Genomic DNA, 19,764 nt, shown 5'->3' with positions numbered 1-19,764 from the left:
GCGGGGCCAGCCAGAGGTGGTATTCACCGGTTCTCTGAACTACTCAAAATTTCCGCTACCAGTTCTCCAGAACTGGTCAGAACCTGCTGAATACCACTCCTGATGTAGCAGATATCTACTTAAATTAGTCTTTTATTCACAATCATGAAGACTGGAACTTTAGGCAAATGCCCAACACTCCTGAGGATTTCTAATTACAGGTGAGACTGATTTTTAAAAAATAATAGTTTAATAATAAGACAGTGCAAATAGTCTTTTAGGTCCTTGATAATAACAGCTGTCTGTTGATATTGGAATTAATGTTTGTTTTCTGCGAAATAAGTAAGGTTTTCAGGCATGACTAAATTCCCTGGAATTGTTTGAAGAATTTTTTCAAGCATCTGTTTCCTCTGTGTTCAAAAGGCATGGATCTCTGCGCTGGAAATAAAACTTTCACCAACTTTGCATCCCAGCAGAGCAGATTGTACTGCCAGGTGCATGCTAGAAGGACTCATACAGGTGGTCCTTGATTTACGACCACAATTGAGCCTAACATGTTGTTAAGTGAAACATTTGTTAAGTGGGTTTTTGCCCCGTTTTACGATTTTTCTTGCATGGTTAAGTGAATCACTTGAGGTTGTTAAGTGAATCTGGCTTCCTCATTGACACGTCAGACGGTCACAGAAGCAGAGGTGGTATTCAGCCCGTTTGGACTGGTTCATCTGAACCAGTAGTGGGCCTGCCCCCCCCCCCCGCCGCCCCGACTTTATGCCATCCTATTTAGGTACGTTTTCAACCTTTGTGCATACGTACAAGCCACCACATGCACAATCAAAGCACATGCATGGAAGGCCAAGCACATGCGTGGATGGGGCTCGTGCGAGCACACACGTGTGCTGACATTTACAAACTGGTAGCGAAAGTAAGTGAATTCCACCCCTGCACAGAAGGTAATCACAATGACCCCAGGACACTGCAAGCTGTCATAATTACGAGTCAGTTGCCAAGCATCTGAATTTTGATCACATGATCATAAAAGGATGCTGCAAGGCTCACCAGCCTGGAAAAACTGTCACTATTTTAAATCCCGGTGTAACTTTGAACAGTCACTAAATGGACTGTTGTAAATCGAGGACTACCTGTACTTAAAACCTAAAGTGCTACAATTGGTGCACAGGTAGTTCTCAACTCATGACCACAATTGGAACCAAGCTAAGCAATGCAGTTGTTAAATGAGTAACCCTCGATTTTATTAATGTTGTTTTGCCATGCTCGTTAAGCGAATCTGGTTTTCCCCATTGACTTTGCCTCTTGGGGAGATTGCACGTAATTGATCACATGACCCCAGGATGCTAAAACCATCATAAATTACTTTCCGATTGTCAAGTGCCTGAATTTTGAATAGGTGACCACAGGGCTGCTGGAATGACCGATCGTAACTTTTTTCAACCCCGTTGTAACTTTTTTTTGAATTTTTATTTTATTTTAATTGAACAAAAACACAAAAAAGGAACGATCCTTCATTACATCTTGTAGAAAGCATGTCAATTAGTTACAGATAAGTTTCGTGCATTTCTTCCACAGTCATTACTTATAGTTCATATTAGATTATACACTTTAAATCAAAAACCTTTGTATATCTTACTATTAAGGTACCACAATTCTCATTTGACTACAATTATTTGAACGTGCTTTTATCTCAAATCATCATTACTCACTGAACTAGCAGTAACCTCATCATGTGACAGTACAGTTGTTGCTTCATCCAAGCATGGAGAAGAATCTTCTCACCCTGCCTGGCTCCAGTATTAGTTGTCAACACAGAAATGTACCATTTTTTTTTAATTTAGAGGAGGAACAAAGTAGAGTGGGGTGGGGAGAGGGAATCAGTGTTTCACCAGAGAATGAGGAGGAAGGAACCAGAGGAGATCTGAGTGGGAAGGCATGAAGCTGCAGCCTCTACTCCTCATGGCTGCAAGGCAGGACAGTTCTGAAGCTGCCCGAAGAAAAGGTTCACACACAAACACACACGCACCACTCCCCCCCCCCCGCCCCAGGTTTTGCTTGAAGCATAAAATGTATATTCTTATCAATCTGGTGTATATTAGTGCAGAACACCACGACAAGTCAAAATAATAGATTTGGAAGGCACCGTGGAGGCCTTCTAGCCCAACCCCCTGCTCATGCAGGAGACCCTAAGCCATTCTGGACAAATGTCAAATCTTTTCTTGACAACTTCCTGTGATGGAGTTTATTGTTCTCACTGTCAGGAAGTTTTTCCTTAGTTCTAGGTTGCTTCTCTCCATCTATTGCTTCTTGTCCTGCCTTCAGACTAATCGAATATAGTGGCTTCTTAAATCAATGTTTCGACTCTTTATTTATCAAATTTATTGAATAGGATGGATGGATGGATGGATGGATGGATGGATGGATGGATAGATAGATAGATAGATAGATAGATAGATAGATAGATAGATAGATAGATAGATAGATGATAAATAGATGATAGATAGATGATAGATAAATAGATAGATAGATGATAGATAGATAGATAGATAGATGATAGATAGATAGATAGATAGATGATAGATAGATAGATAGTAGATAGATGATAGATAGATAGATAGATAGATAGATAGATAGATAGATAGATAGATAGATGATAGATAGATAGATAGATAGATAGATAGTAGATAGATGATAGATAGATAGATAGATAGATGATAGATAGATGATAGATAGATAGATGATAGATAGATAGATAGATAGATAGATAGATAGATAGATAGATAGATAGATAGATAGATAGATGATAGATAGACAGACAGACAGACAGATTAACAGAGTTGGAAGGGACTTTGTAGGTCATCTAATCGAACTTCCCACCCACACAAGAGACCCTACACCATTCCTGATAGAGGGCAGTCCAATCTCTTCTTGAAAGCCTCCAGTGATGAAGCAATTTCTATTCCACTGGTTGATTGTTACTGTCAGAAAATTCCTCCTTATTTCTAGGTTGAATCTCTCCTTGGTCAGTTTCCATCCATTATTCCTTGTACGGCCTCCAGGTGCTTTGGAAAATAGCTTGCTGCTCATCTCACAGTTTAAAGCAAGTGGCTTACAGCAAGATAAAACACACAAACATTCGACAATCATAAAACAATTAAAATTACAGAAATTAAAACAAACTGAAAAACAGGAACTTGGAAGGGAGAAGTGGGAGTTACTGCTCTGTTCATGTCCCAAAACCACCTCCAGCCAACAGCTCCTTCAGGACCCCCATGCCAGCCAGCATAGCCAGGATGTTTTTCTGAAGGCTAAAAGAGAGGAGATGGATCTTACCTACCATGACAAGAGCAAGCAACTAACTCTGCTCCTTTCCAGCAGATACTTCCACCATTTCATTCCCCCCACTCTCTATTTTTTGATTTCTTTCTCTAAGAGCCTAGCCCATTGTGGATTACTCAATAAACCAAGTAAAACATGACTCACCATCCTATTGTGGAGTTGTGTTTTCTCTTAATGTTTAGTTCTGCAGGGAGGGGTGTCTATCAAGTGTGTGCTTAGGACAGTGATTCTCAACCTTGCCAACTTTAAGATGGGTGGACTTTAACTCCTAGAATTCTCCCAGCCAGGAATAGAGTTTCAACTATGAACCTTGTGGTTGTTGACACTCATGCACACCCTTGTGGATGCCCTGGTAGGTACCAAAGCTTCTTGGGAATGGAGTCCAGTGGTGGGATTCAAAATGTTTTACTACCAGTTGTGTGGGCAAGGCTTGGTGGGCGTGGCAGGGGAAGGTTACTGCAAAATCCCCATTCCCTCCCAACCCCACTAACCTGCTTTCCAGCTCTGTTTTCCTGCGCGAGGGTGACAAAAGCAATAGCAATAGCAATAGCAGTTAGACTTATATACCGCTTCATAGGGCTTTCAGCCCTCTCTAAGCGGTTTACAGAGTCAGCATATTGCCCCCAACAACAATCCGGGTCCTCATTTTACCCACCTCGGAAGGATCATGGAAGGCTGAGTCAACCCTGAGCCGGTGAGATTTGAACAGCCGAACTGCAGAACTGCAGTCAGCTGAAGTAGCCTGCAGTGCTGCATTTAACCACTGCGCCACCTCGGCAAAGAAGTCCCAGCCAATCAGTTGGGACTTGGGAGGCAGTGAATAGATGGCATCAGGGCCAGCCAGAGGTGGTATTTGCTGGTTCTCTGAACTACTCAAAATTTCTGCTACCAGTTCTCCAGAACTGATCAGAACTGACTGAATACTATCTTTGGAATGGACCTGGTCCTATCTTTCCTGAAGCAGGTACATTTATCAAAATCTATCTGTGTAGGCCAGTGTCTTTCAACCTGGGCAGCATTAAAATGTGTGGACTTCAATTCCCAGAATTCCTCTGTGAGCATGGTGGCTGGGGAATTCCAGGAGTTGAAGTCCACACATCTTAAAGCTGCTCAGGTTGAGAAATATCAATGTAAACTGAACCATTGCGTAGGTAACAGGAGTCTTCCTTAGACTGTTCTTAAGCAGCAATTTCTCCAAACAGCTTCCAGCTTTCTTTTGACAGTTGCCTCTAACTTGGCATCAGCTATGTAACTCATTCTAACTCATCTGTCCACCTTTTCTCAGTTTCTGAAACTGAAAAATGTCAAAAAAAACCTAAACAGCTTTATAATATTATGACCTACACTGCATCTGCTCCTTTACTGCAGCAGATGGCAACGCATTATTTTTAAGCCTACCCAAATATAAGACAGTCTGGTCATGTCAAGGTTCAATGCTGTATTCTTTACAGTCCTTTTAAAGACCCTCTGTTAGGGAATGGAAGCTTGGAGATGTGGAATCCTTGAAACACATATCAAATTCTCGTAAACACCCAGCAAGTGTGGAGTTTGTGGTTCATCCTATCATGGCAATCCTTTTTAACAATAATTTTATTAAACATAGTTTTAAAAACTGGCATTAACTAAAACAGGATACAATCAATGTCTCTTAATAATAAACAAATCTTTAAAGCCTCTTTGTTCAGTTCTGATCAGCAAAAGTTACCAGAGATAATAATATTTCTATTTTAGCTTTGGTCAAATAAACCAACTTTATATTTCTTCCTCTTACTTCTAACAATCTCGAATCTTTAGTACCTTCAAACAATGTCCTAGAACTTGATTTCTTTTGGAGGGGATTGTGTCCCATTTCACAAAATTCTTCAAAGCTATAGCAAGCCTCTTTTGTAAATCCAATACAGGAAAATTACCCAGGTCACCCTTAGTTAGTTATTTCTATATCCCTTTTAATTCTTAAAATATCAGCTAGTTTCTTTTGGATGTTCATGGCAACATCTTTTTCATGTTATTTGTAGCCTGTCATTTTAAAACCTTAAAAAAAAAATTTTAAATTAAAAATTTGCTTGCATCCTAGCCTCTTTTCATTGACACCTCCACCCTTATTAAAAGCAACAAACGTTTTCTTGCCTCCAAATCAACCATTTGGTTGCTGAATTTTGGCAATGCAATTCTGGGGGAGGGGGTGAAGGGGCCACATATGGCCCAGCACATTCCAGTCTGTAAATCAGACTGGAAAACAAAACGCAAGATCTTTGAACCTGTCATATACTATATGATCATAGCAACTGGTTTCTGTTCTGTTCTCTCCATTTAGGTTGTGATGTATTGCTTGAAGCCCAGGGGTGGGTTCCTGCCAGTTCTAACTCTTCTATAGAAGAGGTTCCACAAATCTACAGTGCCATTTAGAACCGGTTCCAGCTCCCTCCCCCCGCCCGTCCACATATCATCAAGATGGGAGCAAGAGGAGGAATTCTGAGAGTTGAAGCCCACAAGTCTTAAATCTGTCAAGTTTGAACACCCTTGGGTTTTTTTTCTAAAGGGTTAGGGGTGCAAGGGTCTTATACTTTGACAGCTTTAAGACTTGCATGCTTCAAATGCCAGAGTTTCTGAGCTAACATTTTGGTTGCTAAGCAAGAGTGTTGTTAAGTGAGTTTCACCACATTTTACAAGTTGGCCACGCCTACCCAGTCACATGACTTCCAAGCCACTCCCACTCAGTCACATGGCTGGCAAGCCACTCCCACCCAGTCACATGGCCAGCAAGCCACTCCCACCCAGTCTCATGGCTGGCAAGCCACTCCCACAAAGCAGGCCACACCTACAGAAGAGGTTCTAAAAAAAATTGAAACCCACCACTGATGAATCCAGACGTGCTAACAGATTTACTTTTTTGTAAATTAGTCAGGGAGAATCCGGTGCGGTATTAAGATTAACTTTCAGCTGTCCACCCAGGTGGGCTCAGCATTGACATTGCTATGAAAGCTGTTAATTTTCTCAGAGTTGTCATTAATGCAAGATCACAGGAGACACGATGTGCTGAAGTTCCTAATTACATTTCTTCCTCTTGGATATGCTGCTTGCATAGAACGTCGATATTTTTAAGCATCTATACGACAACCTGGGAAGTCATTTGACATAATTAGATTCCTAGAACATTTTTTTAAAAGAACTCAAGCGGGGGACCGCAAAACAATCAATACGCAAGCGGTGTTGGGGGAGGCTAATTATTCCATGTAACAAAAGCAACCACTAAAAAAATAAAAAAAAGACTAGCTATAGTTGGTCTGCTCTCAGCCAGAAATTAGCTATTTCTGGTAGACAAAAAGCCACCTGGGCTGGGTTTTTTTTTTGCTGGCAAGCAATGAACAAGATGTGCTTTCATGGCACCTACATATGCATAGTGATGTCACCATGCACGTTCCACCCTATCACAAAGAGGGTGGGCTTGCAAAATGATCTCAACTCTGGGATGGGGCTCACCATAACTTAGTTTGTTTTGTGGCAGACACCTTCAGTTCAGTGGTGGGATTATTATTATTTTTACTACCGGTTCGGTGGGTGTGGCGTAGCATGGTGTGGCTTGGTGGGCGTGGCAGGGAAAGGGTACTGCAAAATCCCCATTCCCATCCCACTCCAGGGGAAGGATACTGCAAAATCTCCATTCTTTCCCCACCCCACTAAGCTGCTTCCCAGCTGTGTTCTCCTGTGCAGGGCAACAAAAGAAGACCCAGCCGATCAGCTGGGGCTTGGGAGGGAGCGAATACATGGGAGCAGAGCCAGCCAGAGGTGGTATTTGCCTGTTCTCTGAACTACTCAAAATTTCCACTACCGATTTGCTAGAACCGGTCAGAATTTGCTGAATACCACCACTGCCCCAGTTGTGCAATCCCGTCTTGCTCCAATAACTTCTAGCAAAGCTTCCTCAACTTGGTGCTCTTCAAAGGATAATGCTGGCCCCAGGTTGCTCAGATATCATGGCCCAGAAGAACATAGAATAATAGGGTTGAAAGGGACATTGGAAGTCTTCTAGTCCAACCCCCCCACCATACAGAATACAGAACAATTCAGTTTAGAATAAAGTGAAGCTTGATATCTTGCGGAGTATAAACAGCAGGTAAATTTGGATTATTTTTATACAGGTAATCCTCGATTTACGATGACAATCAAGGCCGCAATGGGTCGGACATGATTTTGCAACTAACAACAACAAGAAGTTGCTAATTTATTGTCATAAATTGTCATGAATACATGCTAGTTGCCAATTTTTGATCACATGACAACGGTGATGCTGTGATATGTGTAAGTGCAAGGACCAGTTGTAAGTCAAGGACTATCTGTGGGCAAACAAACTATTATATGTTTAAACATGGAAAGACACTGAAGTACCCACAATGCAGCATTGATTGCTGAAGATGGCAGAGCTAGCAGAGATGGCAAAATTAGTTTGTTTCATTAGAGAAAGATCAACAACTACATTTATCAGTGACTAGAAATCCCTTATGGTTTTTTTTGCTGAAAAAAAAGGGAATCAAGCGTGCAATTTGTGAGTTTGATAAGTAGAAAGGGTAACTTATGGAAAGAAAGAAATTGTGATGTTAACCTTAACAAGAAAAGGTAAAATATAAATGCCTTTATAACTGCTGTCAAAAAGATCAGAAGCTGTTTCTTTACAATCTTTTCCTTTTTTTAATTCATAATTCTTCCTTCCTTGGTTTCTTTTCTAATATTTGTCTTTTTAAAAAACCTTGTTAAAAATATCAATGAAAGTTATATTTTAAAAACTGGTGCATTCTCTTCTTCTCGCCCACTGTGGCTTTTAACGTCCTGTGACAACATTTTCAGATTACGCACTTAGCTATTTTGAGACATTGTGGTTCAGTTTCTGCTGTTCTCCCGTTATTTTCCTACTATAACATGAGCAGAAGGTGCTCCTTAGGAAGTCACAATCCATTAATATTGTAGACACGTCTTTCTGATAATTAAGAACTGGGATGTCACTAAGAATTTGTTCCGGAGTCTTCATGGAGCACCATTTAAGGTCTGGTTATTTCTCATTGGAGGCTTTTAAGAGGGATTGTCTGGAATGGTATAGGATCCTGATGGCAAACATATAGCACATGTGCCACAGGTGGCACCTGGAGCCATTTCTGAGGGCACGCAAGGTGTTGCCCTGTCAGCTCCAGCATGTGTGTGTGATTTTCAGTCTCCCCAGGCTCCAGAGGATTTCTAGGAGCTTAGGGAGGGTGAAAAATGGCCCAACACACAAACCGGAAGTTCGGGAATGGACTTCCCGAAGCCTCCTGAAGCCTCCAGAGGGAGAAAAATGGCCAAACAGGCAACCTGGAAGTCCGTTCCGGAACTTCCGGTTTGCATGTTGGGCCGTTTTTCATCCTAGAAATCCTCTGGAGCCTGAGGAGGGTGAAAAACGGAACTACTGGGCCAGTGGTGGGTTCTGGATCCCATTGCAACCGATACAGTTGCAAAGGGGCCCGACCTCCTCCGCGGCGCGTGCATGCATCTTACCATCCAGCGACGCCTCCGCAAGTCTCCGCAATGCTCCAGCTGCTCAGTGGAGTATCGCGCAGGCACTGTACACGCCATGCGTGTGTGCGGAAACGTCGAAGGGTTTAAAGACAGGTAAGGAGCACTGGTGGGCAGGTGGGCCCTCCAAAACACCGTACTGGAAGGGTTGAAGAGCCGAGGTGGCGCAGTGGTTAGGATGCAGTACTGCAGCCACTTCAGCTGACTGCTAACTGCAGTTCGGCGGTTCAAATCTCACCGGCTCAGGGTTGACTCAGCCTTCCATCCTTCCGAGGTGGGTAAAATGGGGACCCGGATTGTTGTTGGGGGCAATATGCTGACTCTGTAAACCGCTTAGAGAGGGCTGAAAGCCCTATGAAGCGGTATATAAGTCTAACTGCTATTGCTATTGCTATTACCTGGTGCTCTGGGCAGGCTCCAGTATGCCCATATCAGGGCGTACTTCCTGCAACCCACCACTGTACTGGGCCCACTGGAAGTTTCTGGCCTCCAGGGGGCCTCTGGGGAGCAGGGGAGGCTGTTTTTGCCCTCCCCAGACTCCTAGAAAGTCGTGTGCACATGTGGGGGGACAGCAGGGGGGCACACATGCATGTGCAGGGGGCATGGCATGTGGGGCATTAAATTATGGGGGTGGGCACGGACATGTGCTTTTGGCACCCAAGGCGAAAAAGATTTGTATCACTGGTATAGGATTTCCTCACTGTGCAGCAGGTGGACTTGTTCTGATGTAGGCCTCCCAAGATCATGAAGCAGACTCCTCATCCTGAAAAAAACCTCTTTTATTTAGGTTAAAGGGAAACAGTCTTTCATGAGATTTCACAACCACAGACCTTTATCAGGCTTGGAGAGTTGCCAGGCCGATATCTTCCAAATGTCACGCTGTAGCAGCCATTACTTGGCAAGAAGTCAGGAACAGATCTTCACCCTAATGAATTGAACTAATTGTCTCCTGCAAACTCCCCTCCCCTTTTGCTCATCTTTATTCCCTCTGGGAGGGGCCATTCACTGTCCACCTGTGCCTTTACTCCAGAGTCAGCCCTTGTCCCTTAGCTGTTCCCTTCTCCTGGCAGCTCTGCACATGCGCACACTGGGAACAGGCTCCAGCTGTTCTTCTGCCCCACTGATACCTGACTCCAAAGGCAGCTGATAACTGTCGGACATCCCTGGCCACATCTCTGCCTCCGACACAGAGCCCTCGTCAGAGCCTTCCCCAGACTCCAGGACTGGTCCATGTTCGTCCCCAACCTCCTCACTGTCCGAATCTGCCACCAGCTCCGCTGGCAAGCCACAACAGGATTTAGAAGACTTCTAACTCTGTCATTCTGTGGTAGTTTTCTTTCAGATTCTCTGCATTTCATTTCATTGGTTTTCCATGGAGTATGGGTGGAAATTGTGATACTGCTGATACTAAGATCTGTATATCTCTCAGCTTTAATTTGGTTGTAGAGCAATATTTCTCAACCTTGGCAACTTTAAGGCGTATGGACTTCAACTTGCTGGGAGTCCTTGTTTATCAAAGTTTCTTTTATAAATCCAATATAGTAACGTTATCTAAATCACTATTTTGGTTTGTTATTTGTACGTCTCTTTTTATTATTAAGACATCAGCCACCTTCATTTTTATGTCCTGGATAGCATCTTTTTCCATATTGTACTTGTAGCCTGTCATTTTTAAATCCACTTTCTAATCAGTCTCAGTCTTGTGTGGCAAAACTTGTTCCTCTGCCATATCTTCTTTTAAGCCTAGTCCATCTACAGAGACAGACATTCTTAAAACAAACTTCTAGCTTCATTGTTAAACAATATCCTTCAACATGTCCAACATTAAAGTATTTGGCTCCAGTCTGAATTTAACACAGTTCCTTCTGATTCCCTCTAGTGTCCAACCTTCAATGTTTCAACTATAAATTTTATTTAAAGAGAATTCAAAATAAAAGGTTTTTCCTACATGAAGGAGTCTTCTTATTCATTCAAAAAATCTTATTTCAGATCCATCTGGACCTTTTGTAACCTTTCAGAATCAAAGTTCTAATCACTCCTTTGCTGTTTATTCCAAAAGGAAAAATAATAAGTCCTTAAACTTGTAGTTTAAAACTTATTTTGCTCAGAATTGAAGGAAACTAACCGAGTGCTCTCAAACCAAAGAATCCTAACAGCTGAAAAGGGTGAATAAACATTAAAGGTAAAGGTTCTCCTCGCACATATGTGCTAGTCGTTCCCGACTCTAGGGGGCGGTGCTCATCCCCATTTTAAAGCCAAAGAGCAAGCACTGTCCGAAGACGTCTCCATGGTCATGTGGCTGGCATGACTAAATGCCGAAGGCGCACATAACATTGTTACCTTCCCACCAAAGGTGGCCTCTATTTTTCTACTTGTATTTTTATGTGTTTTCGAACCGCTAGGTTGGCAGAAGCTGGGACAAGTAATGGGAGCTCATTCCATTACGCGGCGCTAGGGATTTGAACCACAGAACTGCCGATCTTTCTGATTGACAAGCTCAGCATCTTAGCCACTGAGCCACCCCGTCCCTGTGAATAAACATTAGGGTTTGTTTATTACACATTAATGTTTAAGTGGGGGGGGGAGCCATTTTTGCAAATGATCATAAAAGGAAATATGTTAACCCAATCTTTAAAGACCCTCATCGCCAGAGCTCTAAACCCATGGGAAACTGCTGTCTTGCAGAATCCTTTTCAGAAGCAACTGTCTGGAGTACTTGCAGGAGAGCTCAAATCTTCTTCTTGTCTGGAGAGGAATTGTAAGGAGCTTTTCTACTCACCAGTTCCCTGCAGACACCCCTGGATTCCTGTAGACACAGGAAGAAGATTTCCATGCCCAAATAGCAAGTTGGAATTTCCAGGTTTAATAAACAGGATAGGAACTTGCAAAGTTTTTAGATAGATAGATAGATAGATAGATAGATAGATAGATAGATAGGTAGGTAGGTAGGTAGGTAGGTAGGTAGGTAGGTAGGTAGGTAGGTAGGTAGGTAGGTAGGCAGGCAGGCAGGCAGGCAGGCAGGCAGGCAGGCAGGCAGGCAGGCAGGCAGGCAAGACAGAGACAAGAGACGATAGACACACAACTTGCACACTGATGAAAACATGCAAACTCCAGTTTAGCTTTTAGCAGCTCAGCTCAACCTACAGAAAAAAAGCTTAAAGGGGACTGTGGTTGATTGTTTTTTTTCCCCCAACCACTAAAAGTATTTTGTAGATACCATTCATCAAAATTGACACATCAAAATCATTTTAAAAGATGCAATTCTAGAGGCTGGGCAAACAGTTGCCCGGGATGTTCGTCTATACTACTTTCCCCCCCACAAAATGAATAAAATGTCTTTTTAAAAAAAAATCAGATTTCAGATTATTTAGCAAGCTCAGAACTAAGAGCGTGGAGAAATTGTTTCCATTATTCATACCTGTTGCCTCTCAGAAGAAGAAGGAGCCTCCTGGAACTGCGTGCAAGCAATAGAAACAATATTAAATCAAAATATAATGAAATATTACTTAAAAACAAGCTAACATCTCGCATCCTGCCTGCAAGGCAATTGGTGTTAACGGTCTTGCATGCAGCCGGGAGAATAAATTGCAAATGAAACCAGTTTGGGGTGCTGTCTTCCTTCCCTTCCCTTTTCTGATTTATTCCTACAGGGCAATTGAAATTAATGGCTTGTGTGAGGATGCCCAGCTCAACAGGCTTCTCAGGTTTTTATCTGCTTTTCTCCCAAACATTATTTCAAGGAAGTTTCTGGCATATTTGGATGTTACTGCATACAGGTTTCATCCAGCACAATTGCTGGATTTAAATGTATGACTAAACCTCACTGGATGTGCTTCAAGAGCACGCAGAGTCCCCAAGCAAATCACATTTTTGTTTATTATCGTGTGAGAACCTACGCTGAGGTTTTGCTTGTCTGAATCACAAACTAACCAAATTTGGCCTAGAATGATGTGGAGTCGGCTAATTTGATTAGTTTATGAGCTTCAAAAATTTCGGCAACAAGTTCTCTGCCCGATTGCCGCGTGGGCGTGACCATGATGGGTGTGGCCTAGTCACCCTCCTGCACCATGAGGGATGGGCGTTTTCGGCTTCCCCAGGCTCTGGAGGCTTTTCTTGAGTCTCTGGGAGGGCAAAAACTGCCTCCTCGGGCTCCAGAGCTCTTGGAGCTCTGGGACGTCTGCTTTCCCCCCTCCCAGAGCTTCCACGCAGGCCCTGCACTTACCTTGCATCCAGGGGTGGGTTTCAACCGGTTCGCGGCGGTCCCTGCGAACTGGTTGGTCGGCGAACCCGGAAGTAAAGTAACTTCCAGGAACGGTGACTGGCCCACCCGTCCGCCCTCGCTCCTTACCCGGTTTTGATGAGTTCTGCACTTCCACGCATGCGCAGGACGCATACAGCACCTGCGTGATCCTCCAGGAGCAGCTGGAGCATTGCACAGACACTAGTACGCATGCGTGCGCCGCGCGCGTGCATGAGGATGCCGCCAGCCCCGTTCCAACCGAACCAGTTGGAACGGGGTGAGAAACCCACCCCTGCTTGCATCCAAAACAGGCCATGTGGGGACTCCTGGGAGGGAAGGGGTGGGCATGGCCAGCCAGGGGTGGGATTTGGACGTTCTCCTGAATCAGCCATAACGTTAGCTAGAGGTTCTCCAGAACCCATAGCAGCCCACCCCTGTTTATGGGTCAGTGTATTGCAGTCAACCATAAAGGAATCTTGGGACTGGAGACACTTGATTGCGGTTGACAATTGTGGGAATCTGGAAAAACTGGGATCCTCAATTAAAACATGGTCCAGTTGTCCATGGCCAAGCAACATTGGAACATTGACATAAAATTATAAGAAGATCTTTAGGACATTGAATCGGTGGTTGGTATATGTATCAAAATTACAGCCTCCTTTATGAATGGCTGCCCAGCCTCTGCCTGAACTTATCCAAGGAAGGAGAAACCATTGCTCCTTGTCCTCAAGTTTCAGAAGGTCACCCTGGCCACAAAGTCTAAAAGGCAGCAGAAGCATTCATCTCAACTTTGGACCCTGGAATTGTCAAGGCTGTTGTTCCATTTTACCCCAATTCAGACACTAAATACTAGATGATGGCTGACTTTGCCCAACATGCATAACTAGAAACCTAGTAACTACATGCATTGTTGTTGCTGTTAGTCGCGAAGTCATGTCCGACCCATTGCAAACCCATGGACAACATTCCTCCAGGCCTTCCTGTCCTCTCCCATCCCCCAGAGTCCATTTAAGCTCACACCTACTGCTTCAGTGACTCCATCCAGCCACCTCATTCTCCATCGTCCCCTTCTTCTTTTGCCCTCAATCTTTCCCAGCATGAGGCTCTTCTCCAGTGAGTCCTTCCTTTTCATTAGGTGGCCAAAGTACTTGAGTTTCCTCTTCAGGATCTGCCCTTCTAAAGAGCAGTCAGGGTTGATCTCCTCTAGGACGGTTTGATCACCTTGCAGTCCAAGGGACGCAGTCCAAGGGACTCGCAGGAGTCTTCTCCAGCACCAAGAGTTCAAATGCCTCCATTCTTTGGCGCTCAGCCTTTCTTATGGTCCAACCTTCACAGCCATATGTTGCAACTGGGAAAACCATAGCCTTGACTATACGCACTTTTGTTGTCAAGGGTGATGTCTCTGCTTTTTAGTATGCTGTATAGATTTGCCATAGCTTTCCTCCCCAGGAGCAAGCATCTTTTAATTTCTTGGCTTTAGTCCCCATCTGCGGTGATGTTGGATCCTCCTACATGTATAAAACTACCTGCATATAAGACGAGTAATCGTTGTCTTTTGGTGAGATTACGGTGAAAACCCAGCCTGTTTGGTTAATCCGGAACTCAACATATTGTCTGAATCCAGAAAGTGAGTTCATTCAAAAACCCAAATAAAGGATATGAATCTAAGCCAATGCAAAATAAGGTCGTTTCCCCTAAATTCCGAGCAGACTCTTACAATTAGCTTTTCTTCTTTCCACACCCTTGTTTGGCCAACCATCTCTTCCTGCCCCAAACAAAACTCCCACGCTTTTGAAATCCAAGCTGTAGCTCCACCCTGTTGGAGAGGTGGTGAGCCTCTGATTCGCCGGCTGCCTTCATTTAAAAGGGAAGGTGAACTGTGTGCTAGGAAAGGTTGGGAAGGAGAGAGTCACCATGGGGAGGCTGGCCTTTTTTCTTCACTTATGTGCCTGGACTTTTGCTTTCGGTGAGTGTTTGGTTGAGGAAGGGTGATTATTATTTTTTTTAAAAAATTATGAACTTCTGTGGGCAAAAATGTATTTTGCTTTAATACTGATGTTTGTGGGTGGAACATTCAGTGTGTTTGCTTTGCTTGCTCCCTGCGTAGCTGGGTTCCTCTCCTTCAGTTGGGGAGGTGGGGTAGACAGGTTGCTACATCACTCTTCAAGAAGTGAGAATTGCCATGGCTTTAATACCCCAAAAAAGGGAACTATTGAAACACAAGAGACCATTCGCAGTTTGAGGGTGGAAACCACAAGCTTTGCAGATGTATTTAGAATATTACAAGAAATGGCGAAGTGGCCTCTGAAAACACCTCTTGATTGGAACTGTGTTCATAAATTCTGTCTCAACTGCAAACGAGCTAACCCTCGTCTAGTTACGTTGTGCAAATCAGACTGTCCTGTCTGACACACACAAAAAGGAGTATAGTTCTGGGCTTTACGTGATTTTGAGAAATTACAGCAGCGGCAGGCCAGGTGTGTAGGGTGATGTGCAAACAATCTCAAACTGTCCCCCATCACTTTGATGCTTGCAAGCAAGATCCCATTGGTGCACACTCAAGAGACCACAGAGTTGGCATAGTTTGTCAGCCAATCCAAGTTCAAAAAGCAGAGAGTTTTCACAGGAAAGAGTTCAGGGCATAACAGACAGAGATCCCAGGAAATGGAATACTTATCTGTAATGGATGCCTTGCCTCTGATGGTCATAAAAGAGACCCCACCAAGGACAAGCAGTCACTGGTGGGAAGCCCCTTGCCTGGCAGGGAGCCTGAAGACAGCATAAGGAGAATAGCATAATAACAAGCATTGGAAGGGACCTTGGAGGTCTTCTAGTCTAACCTCCAGTCCATTCTGAACAAGTGGCTGTCCAATTTCCTCTTGAAAACTTCCAGTGATGGAGCACCCACAACTTCTGCCAACTTCAATGAGGCACCGAGAGGCTTCTGTTCATGTCTGATTCATTAGAAAACTTGTTTTTCGTCCATTTTATGAGTTACAGGGCATTTCATCAGATACATAGAGATCTGTCCTTCATTCAGCCCTCTGTATCTTAGGACTAGAAGGAGCTCCTGGATCAAACTCCTCATATTCTGCTGCTTCCAAGCTGGGCTACTGCCCAATCAGTCTGATGTGTCTCCCTACTGCTGTCTGGGTCAGGCTGCTATTCCACAGGGTTCTCTGAAGTCACCACCAACTTCTCAGACACCTCAGAGTCAGAAGTGGACATGACAAACCATGGGGGTTAAGTCACAGTTCAGGGTGCCTTGCAAACAAACCAACATATCTTCTGTGGACGTACAGTTTCACTCATTGGGGGGTGAGGGGAAGTGATGGAAAATGCTGAGATGGGAAAAGATCAGTGATGGGATTCAAAATTTCTTGCTACCGGTTCTGTGGCCGTGGCTTGATGGGCATGGTGTGGCTTGGTGGGCATGGCTTGGTGGGTATGGCAGGGGAAGGTTACTGCAAAATCCCCATTTCCTCCCGATCAGCTGGGACTCGGGAGGCAGAGAATGGATGGGGACAGGGCCAGTCACAGGCGGTTCTCCAAACCACTCAAAATTTCCACTACTGGTTCTCCAGAATTGGTCAGAATACCACCTCTGGAAATGATGTGCTGTAATCTTGGGTTATAAACACCAAGGTTAAGGTCAAGATCAGTATTCCTCATCCTTAGGAAGTTTTAAGATGTGTGGATTTCAACTCCCAGAATTCTTCAGCCATTGAAATCCACACTTTTTAAAGTTCCCAAGGTTGAGAAACACTGATTTAGATAAATCCACTGATTAAGGCGCAGGAGCTTAGAAGCTAATGTAACAGTGGCACTTCCATCTGTGGCTTTCCTCCTTTGGGCTCTGCCACTCCTCAAAACACCCTCCAAAGGCGTTTTAAATGTTTCCTTGTGACTTCTTGTGATCATTTTAGATTAGCTGGTTGCTTAATTTTGATTTTACTCTTAGCGACCAAGAGAACTCTTCTCCAGGATTGGGGTGGCCAAGAATACATAAATCAATAAATTCAGGTAGAGCTTTTACAGAGCAGCTGTCTGCTTCTGCCTAGGTACGAAAATGTCCTATGTCTATGTAGTTTTGCAGCCTGGTGCTGATCCAACATGCATGTACCTGACTTTGTGTACATATAATAGATCAACTTTGACATATGCCTTACAATTCAAGTATAAACCTCAAGTAGTTTTAAAGAACCAGAAACTGTCAGAGAGGAAGCTGTACGTCTCATGATTGAATACAGATCTCTCAAGATGTGACAGTTTCATTGTTAAAGACTCTTGAGTGGTGGGGACAATGGGTCGAAGTGCCAGCTTCTTTCTTCTTAAAGATTAAACGGCCTTGCACAACAAGCTAAACTCCAAAAGATGTAATATCTCCTAGTAAAACTATGCCTATTTTACAATGGCCTTGGCTAGTGACCACAGTTCCAGTAGTGTTGAAAAAGTAACTTTGCAACCCATCTTCTCATTTATGACTGTCACAGATTTGTAAAGCAAAGGAAAACTGAAGAGGAGCCTAAGCACAGTCGTGGTTTCACTTAGCAACTGTTTTGCTTAATCCAGTAGCTGACTCCAGTTGTGGTCATTAAATAAGGACTGCTATAGATCTGTGACTAGGACAACTATGAAGCAAGACCTTGGTTTTCAATGGTCTAAACCAGGGGTGTCAAAGTCACGTCATCACAGTAGCATCACGTGATGTATCGAGACCCCCCCCCCAAGGTGTGGCCAGCGTGTGACACATCCAGCCCGTGGGCCCGGAGTTTGACAGCCCTGGTGTAAACTGTGATCTAGTACAATGCATGAACCCAGAGTGTCAATGTGCATACTACTTGACTAAGAGTAAGGGAAAACAAAAATATCCCTTAAAATGGGTATTTAACTAATATTCTTTATTCCAGCCCAACTAAGGATAATATCAGTTTTAATTATCACAAATATCAGAAGCACCGTTCTTTGAGCCCAAGAACTGATTTCTCTCCAGCCTTTTGCTAAGTTTGGGTTCAACTCAGGAATTTCTCCAAACCAGAAGAGTTTCTAGGCTCTTCTTTTATCATTTGATGTGTTACTTTGCTTTAAAAAAAACCAACAACATCCGTTTATTAAAAATGAAAGATGCCTAGCAAGAGAAATATGCCCTATCTTCATTTAAAGAAGGGCACTTTTGAAGATGACATTCCTGGTAGATCTGCCATCCTCCAAGAATACTTTAAAATTTTCATTTGTTTCCCCCCGGCTTAAAGCGATGTACAGCTGACCATGCCGGAATACCAGTTTCTCCAGATAAATCAGCACATTCTCCCTGGTTTGGCTTTGCGCTTTATGTAAAGTCACACCAAAACATGACTATAGCCGAAACTGGTGAGCCAAAAAGCAGAAATAACTTCTGACTTCCTGCTGGCTTCCCCACTGACTTTGCTTCTGGGAAGCTGGCAGGGACCATTGGAAATCATGATCATATGACTAGGGGGATACTACAATGGCCACAATTTTGTGAATAAAACTAGTGTGAATATTGTGGAAATTTTGATTCCATAGGAGTAAAGCATTGTGAGTTTTTTAAAATGCATTCTTTACATTAGCAGATGTTAGGTACCTTGATTCAAAAATTATTGTGGCATAATCCACCGTTTGGGCTAACTTTGGAGGTTACAAAAAGGCAAATGGATAAACATAATGAGAATTTTAGTTGTGGAATATGTGTGTGTGTGTGTGTGTGTGTGTGTGTGTGTGAATGTTTTAAAGCAGCCCCAATAGTCTTGCTGAGCAATCACCTAGATATCAACCACTATTTTTCTCTTTTTTACATTCAAGAAGATTCAAGCTATTTCCTTCCGCTTGCCCTTCTTCAGCTGTATTGACCAACAATATCTAGATATGACAGAAGACAGGTGTTTCCTGTCAACCTAAGATCACCACGTTGAGAAAGGCAATTTTAAAGAATGTTAACTCAGAAAGAGTGTATGCATATTTTTAGATTAGACAGCAAATGCACCTACATTGGCTTCATTGATTAGATTCACCTGTTGCAGAGGTCAGCAACCTTAAACACTCAAAAGAGCCACAAAATCCTAACCGGACACCCCCATTCAATTCTGGAGCCGACCGGAAGTCTGGTTCCCCCACCCTAGAATGTCCTCCTAGCCCGGCATCCTTTTTCCTCTACTTGTCCTAATCGAAAACCCTATCAATTGTAGAGCCAACCAGAAAAACTGCCCCTTCCCATAGAGGCTCTTCCTGGTGCACCATCCTTCCCCCCACCCAAAGCAGAAGCTCCTCTCAAAATTGTGGAGCCGACTGGAAAACAGGGAGCCGCAGCAGAAGGATGAAAGAGCCATATGCGGCTCCAGAGTTGCTGATCCCTAACCTATTGCATTAAACCATGGCTTGCTTTTCTGTGGCTAATTGAATAAACTCCCGTAGTTGAGTTCACCAACACACAAGGATAGAATTAAAGAAATCAAATTATAAGTTATTTTAATTGTGTGAATTCAGGAATTGGCTTTCCTCTGTTTAGAATTTGTATGAACGCCCATTAATTGTTCAGCTTGTTTGGCAAAAAAAACAAAAAACAAAAAAAAAACCCACCACTCAGGCATATTTTTTGCCAGCTATGTGGTTTTTACCAGTATCTCCAATTTACTAAG

At 43.4% G+C, this 19,764-nt stretch overlaps 1 protein-coding gene across 2 annotated transcripts in view; it reads left to right on the top strand.

Moving 5' to 3' along the window:
• The window catches only part of LOC106548217 (digestive cysteine proteinase 2), a 66,514-nt gene continuing 46,750 nt past the window's right edge, over window positions 1-19,764 (top strand). The window contains exon 1 of one of the 2 annotated variants that reach the window (XM_087727513.1): window positions 1-200. Coding sequence is in view for 1 of the 2 variants with exons in the window: in XM_087727512.1 (XP_087583638.1) it covers window positions 15,023-15,074 (52 nt within the window). In the remaining variant the exon portion in view is untranslated. Of the gene's footprint in view, window positions 201-15,005; window positions 15,075-19,764 lie in introns of those variants that run through there. The other variant, XM_087727512.1, reaches the window with a different exon arrangement.

The sequence above is a fragment of the Thamnophis sirtalis genome, unplaced genomic scaffold (assembly GCF_051295495.1).
Source record: "Thamnophis sirtalis isolate CommonGarterSnake01/CBP01778 unplaced genomic scaffold, rThaSir2_p1.2 scaffold_13, whole genome shotgun sequence".
NCBI lineage: Eukaryota > Metazoa > Chordata > Lepidosauria > Squamata > Natricidae > Thamnophis > Thamnophis sirtalis.
Note: the sequence above shows the minus strand (reverse complement) of the source record. Positions and strands in the feature narration are given on the sequence as shown.